Source organism: Thunnus thynnus, chromosome 7, assembly GCF_963924715.1.
Source record: "Thunnus thynnus chromosome 7, fThuThy2.1, whole genome shotgun sequence".
NCBI classification, from domain to species: domain Eukaryota; kingdom Metazoa; phylum Chordata; class Actinopteri; order Scombriformes; family Scombridae; genus Thunnus; species Thunnus thynnus.
In genome coordinates, this window is record NC_089523.1 from 32,067,854 (window position 1) to 32,074,096 (window position 6,243).

The window sequence follows — 6,243 nt, forward strand, 5'->3', positions numbered from 1 at the left end:
CCCTTAGAAGTCAAACTGAGCTTAACAACATCACATTCACAGGGTGGAAACAGACTCAACAACAGATTTTATTTATATTCATTATAATAGTTTTTTTTATCATTATTTAAAGAATTCCTCCAAATTTAAACAGTCTTTTGTTTTAAAAGTCTGAAACAGCAGCTTAGTTTTTATTTATTACTTATTAACTTACTATTAAATGAATATTTAATCAGTTAAAATAAAACTGTAGAGTTTCATTTAAGATTGTAAACAACTTGTAACATAATAAACATGTTGGTAAAGTAAAAATTCAAGTATTCTTGACACCACTGTACATATACCTGTAAGACATACCTACTAAATACTGCTAAAGGGCACTACTTCAAATTAAATAACACTACTACCATTAATAGGTAACATAACATGGGTTGTTCTTCACTATGTGGACAGGACGTCAGTATAATAATTATATTTTTACTTCTGTATTTGTAGTATAATTTTCAAACATTTCCCTTGGCTGCAGTGTGAGAGTCAGGATTTAAATTCCTGCAGTTTGTCAGACTGAAGCTGGACTGTGATGATACTGAAGACAAAAGAGAGAAATGTGTGAAAAGCTCATTAACTTTTGCACTTGAGTCTTGATGGAGTTTGACCCACACAGCTGTGATGTGGTAAAGATCAAAGCTGCATTCATGTACAAACACACTGGTTTCACTGTGAAATCCCTAAGATGCCTCTGAAGTGAAGTACAGTATGGCTGTGGTGTTGTAAATGTATTGTACTCTCATATTTTCCAATATATTCCTGTTTGCTATGATAATTTCTCCTCCTCTAAATATCATGACAGTGTCTTTGTCTGTCTGGGTCACGAATACAATCAGTATTTGTGTTGCTGTTGTGCCATTTGTGCACGTTTCCGTCTTCTTTTAGTGGTGGATCCTTTATATTATCTTCACTCAGATGTTTTTCTTCTTGATCTTTCTGTTGGATGTTTGTTCTCTTCTCTGTGCAGAATGATGTATGTGCAGAGTCTGCTGAAGGAGGAAAGTTTCTCTGTTCTCTCCTTTAATCTGAGTTTATCTTGTGTACCTACGAACATGATTAGTGACATCACAAGCCAATCGTGACCCAGTATGCAATTTATACTCAAGTGTGATGTGGAAACTTGAAGCCTCCAGTGCACAAACACTGAGAATGAACTTAACAGTGAAGTATGAGGAAACCTTTGAAAATGAACACTATCTACATATTCATAGATACTGGATTTTCTTTTTAATGAGGTTGAAAGAGTAGACGTAATTTCAAGAATTTTTATTTGACCTTTTTTGTTGGAAAAACGATATCAGACTCAAATCTTATTTAAGGCATTTAAAGCAGGATTATTTTTATCTGAAAACACGTCTGAAGGGGACCTTTCAGTAAAAGTGCAGATATATTATCAGCTAAAATTACTTTAAGAAGGATTCATTTTGCAAACCATCAGCCCGCATGACTGATATATTATATAAACTACATATTATAATGAATTAGATTTGCATTTTATTGTTGTAGCTGCTGGAGATGGAGCTGGTCTGAACATATACATACATACATATGAATATGTATACAGTACCAGTCAAAAGTTTGGACACACTCTCTCATTCAAGTGAATGGGAAAGTTGTGTCTAAACATTTGACTGGTACTGTATATATACAGTTAGTTAGTTTAGTCCAGTGGTTACAGGGTCACAACATAAATCTGAAGGGTCGTGAGATCATAAACAGTTCTGCTACAAAGTTGTATTCATTTTTTGGATTTTTCTCTGATCTTTACTCTTCACTGGATATTTTTACCTTTGTGCATTAATCACTCACATCAATGACACCATGTGAGAAGGTGAAATGTCTTTTTGATGGAACGGCTGACAACTCAGCATGACCAGAGGCCCCAAACTACACACTGCTTCTTCTGTAAAGAGCAGAGGCCAAAATATAGAAATCTACTGTTTTAATCTCTAACAATGACTGAAGTCAATCTGAAGACTTAATTAATATTTCAGTAAACGTACTCAGTTACTTTCCACCGCTGGTGCAGCAGAAACTGAGCGGAGTGTGGCGCCACCTGCTGACCGCAGACAAACACTGCAGCTTATTACCCCCAAACTGTTCAGATCATTTGTGATAGTTTGTGTTTTAGGGCTTTAATAACAAGAATAAACAGGACAGAAAAGATGTTTGGTGACAGGATTATGAATTTCTGTTGTTGTCATGTTTATAAACGTAATATTTAGGAGAATAATAAATGACATTAAAGCTTCTTATTTGATAAAGATAAAGATAAGATAGATGTGATGTTGTTTTATTGTCTGGTTGGATGTTTTTGTGAATGTTAAACGGAATAATGATGCAAGACAAATGTCTGAGAAATGTCCTAATAAAGTGAAATAACATTTTGCTCAATTTATTTTCTGTTCTGTAAATTTTATATATAGTTTGATACTTACTTTTTAAAAACTGTTTAAAAGACAGTGAAGAGTTTTAATATTAAAGGGAAAAACCATTAACTTTATCTTTGCAGCACGATTTATTTATGCATTTTCACATAAAAACATGATAAAATCGCATATCACCAATTATTAAATGAAACTGGAAAGATTAGCCGAGATAAACACTAAAGAATAATAAACATACAAAGACAAGCAGACCGGAAGAATCCAGTGTTTGTGTATCTTGAACTATAATATCGGCAGAATAATTAAGTTGTTTGAAGAAAAGTGAAAGTGAACGGTTGAATAGAAGAGTAAATGGCCGATGAAGATGAACAAAGTGACTAATTCCAGTTGAATAAACAGTTTAAATACTCGGTCATTCACATCATCATTCAGTTCAAACCATCAGAGGGTTCAGAGGTCAAATCAAAGTTCCAGTTTTCTTCTCATGTCTGACTGAACTTCCAGCATCAAACATTCAAACTCATTAACATATTAAAGAGCCGTCAGGTGTTTGATGCCATCTGCAGACTTCTGTTTAAAACTGGACTGTAGGGGACTTCCAGAGCTCAGAGGCCTCTGGAGAAGCTTTCTGGAAACTTTTCTGGATCTTGAGTTGTCAGCATGGACGGAAGCAGAGTGTCAGACTTCAGCATCCAGCGCATCCTCTCCCCGCAGTTCGGACACAAGCCGCCTGTGATGGAGTTTCCCCCGGATGGATATCTCCACGGGATCCCCGGCGGATTCAGTCTGGACTCCAGGAACCTCAGACCTCCAGCGCCTCAAGTGCCGGTTCCCGACTGCCTGCAGTACCGAGGGATGAGCTTTGGAGACGCGTTTTATCAGTACGGAGCCGGTTTCCATCACACTGACTGCAGCATTTATCCAAACTCTGGAGTTTACATGCACCTCAGCCCGGACTCTGCAGGTATTTACACATTTAATGTTCAGTTTCATCTTGTTGACCAACATTTCATCACTTTTAGTTTAAAACTTTTAGAAACTGTTTAGAAACCTTTTGAATTTGATTTAAAATGAAAATTAGAATCTCTCATTGAAACAGCAGATCATAAACTGCGTTTTTTATTCTATAAAACTAGTCATTTATAACTATGAAGTGGATCAAATGCCTAAAGTTTACGGTAATGGGCAAAATCTGTGGACGCTCCGTGATTCAAAATCTTTTCTTTCGTGCATTTCCTCTATGTGTTTCACTTGACTAACTTATGTTTTTTTTGTATTATTATTGACCAGATCCTCAGTCGTTGGCGGGTCACCATGGTTACCATCCGACCGGGCTGACAGCGCAGTCGCAGCAGCGTCAGAAGGCCCGGATGAGGACGGTGTTCACCGACAGTCAGACTAAACAGCTCGAGGCGCTGTTCGAGCTCACCGACTACCCAGCCGTGGAGGCGCGCGCTGAGGTGGCGAGGAGCACCGGGCTGAACGAGGAGACAGTCAGGGTGAGTCTGATGTGATGATTCTCAGTGGGCAAACAAACATCGCCCACAGCAATGCGTAAAATCTCTCCAAGTTGTCTAAAATGTCTCAGGTAGCATTTTACGCATGATGCACCAATGCAACAAGGAAACTTTTTCTCCTTTTATAAAGCAAATTATGTTAATCAACTTATCACAAAACACATTCTAAAGAGTTAAACCATTTTTTAACGTTTAAGATAAACGTAATAGCCTGTACAACCCAAAACTGCGCAAAAACCTCTCCATGTCACATTTTGACGCATGACCCACAGCCGCTCTGTAAAGGGAGTGAACTACAAAACAAGCTTGTTATCACCTGTTTGTAAAACCAGACTGAAGAAACCGCCTAGCTGTCTTCCCAACCCAAAATATTCAGAAGAAACCTCATTTGTGTGTGTGTTATTCTCTACAAAACACAATTTATATTTCTGCTCTGGCACATGAATGTTGATTTGGTTTATCTTGTTTGGACAAAATCTCCACCTATGAGATTGTGAAACTGAAAATCTCCTTTCTGTGTGTGTTTCAGGTGTGGTTTAAGAACCGCAGAGCCAGGAGGAAGCGGCAGCGCAGCGGGTCAAAGGTCAAATCTCCCTCCCCTTCCCCCACTGCTGGAGCAGACAAGAAGTTCTTCACTGCCTTCCTCTGAACCTGACAGACAGTCTGCCTCCTTCTCAGAGGTCAAACACATCCTCTCACCCCCAGAGGTCAAAGGTCAGCTGACTACATCCTGCTCAAGGGTCAGTAAGGTGGATGCTCATTGGATCAGCTGGTGACTACAGTTGAAAGCTGCTTGTCTGTAGCTGCTGCAGATTCAACATAAGACAATTTTAACTATGATGATACATTCAGGCACTGCTGGAAAAGTCAGACACCTGTGACTTAAAACCTCAAGGACAGTTAACTATTATTACTGTCATTTTACTTTAATTTCTACTGAGCAACTTGTACTTTTCAAGTTTTTAATTATTTTGTATTTCTATTTAATTTATTGAAATTAGTGTATTAAAGATCATGTGATATGAATTCTGTCCTGTGATGGTTTTTATTTTAAGTTTTTAGTATCTGTACTAACTGCTTGAATCCTGTTTCAGTAGCCTTCATATAAACAGACACACTGCATTTATAATTTTCTTTCTATTGAAGCACACTGAGAAAAACACTTGTTAACTTATTAGGCTGTCATCTTAAATCCTGTATAGTCCCAGATGCATTATGATAAAAAAAAAAACAATTACTATTTCTGGTTTTAGAGAAGGAAGGTGTGTTCTAAAAATACAAAAACCTGAGTTGTGTCTTTATGATTAGTACCCTTCATATAAACAGAAACACTGCATTTAAAAATTTCTCTCTATTGAGGCACACTGAGAAACACACTTTTGGTCACCATGTTTGAGCCGAATGGGCTGCAACTTTTTTTGTAAATACATCATAAATGTCCTTTACTTTTCTCAAAATGAATAAGATTTCCCCAAGAGATCAGGCACTGTTTTATGGTTTTAAAAGAAAAGAAAATGAGAAGCAAACACAGTCTGTGTGTTTAACCCATCCATGTTATTTTGCTGTTTGACTTGCTGACCTTCATATCAACTCTATATCCTAAACTCTGTGTTTGCTGTCACAGTTCTCACAGATATGACGATTTTACAATATAATATACTGTGTGAATACCAATATCATTTAACGAGACTATTTTGTTGGCACAAAATTTGAAGAGGAAATATCAACTGCAATAAAAAAATGATAAATATACAGCATTTCCTTTATCTTATAAAAGTATTAAATAGTATTGACCATGACCTGCTACTAAATGAATTGATAGATATGCCATTACAGAGGCCATATATAGAAGACAGGTATCAGTATGTTCAGATAAATAAAATTATCTCAGAATTAATGAAGGTTACTTGCGGGGTCCCTCAAGGCTCAGTGTTAGGTCCCTTAATGTTTAATTTGTATATATATTTGTAAGATTTTAAAATAATTAAAATGTGTTTTATTTGCAGATGATACACAATAATGTAGCTGTGATAAGGTAAAGAGTGATAAGGTAAGGTAAGGATTTATTCATTATTCATATTCTTAGGTAATTGCATGACAAACTCAGCAAACTTATGAGAGACAATGTTTACTATTCAAATTATTGGGAGTGATAATAGACATAAATTATGCTGTAACCCACATCTAAATAGCAAAACTAGCTTGCAAAGGCCATCACAATAGTGTTTAAAGTCTTCACTATACCTATTTTTGTGCAATTGCTTACAGACCAAAATAAATTTTCATTTCAAAACTTTACCTATGACATGATT

The 6,243-nt window shown here is 36.5% G+C and overlaps 1 protein-coding gene across 1 annotated transcript; it reads left to right on the forward strand.

The window, feature by feature from the left end:
• Window positions 1-2,589: 2,589 nt before the first annotated feature.
• On the forward strand, window positions 2,590-5,153 carry dharma. Its single transcript, XM_067595837.1, has 3 exons — window positions 2,590-3,378; window positions 3,705-3,913; window positions 4,461-5,153. Exons 1-3 carry the CDS (start codon window positions 3,075-3,077, stop codon window positions 4,578-4,580), a joined length of 633 nt encoding a protein of 210 aa, XP_067451938.1. The 5' UTR covers window positions 2,590-3,074; the 3' UTR covers window positions 4,581-5,153.
• Window positions 5,154-6,243: the final 1,090 nt, after the last annotated feature.

Excerpts from the sequence above, each read along its gene's own strand:
- dharma (XM_067595837.1), top strand. The coding sequence starts at position 3,075 with ATGGACGGAAGCAGAGTGTCAGACTTCAGCATCCAGCGCATCCTCTCC. Across the intron at positions 3,379-3,704 it reads CCTCAGCCCGGACTCTGCAG|ATCCTCAGTCGTTGGCGGGT; the intron begins GTATTTACACAT and ends ATTATTGACCAG. Across the intron at positions 3,914-4,460 it reads TGAACGAGGAGACAGTCAGG|GTGTGGTTTAAGAACCGCAG; the intron begins GTGAGTCTGATG and ends TGTGTGTTTCAG.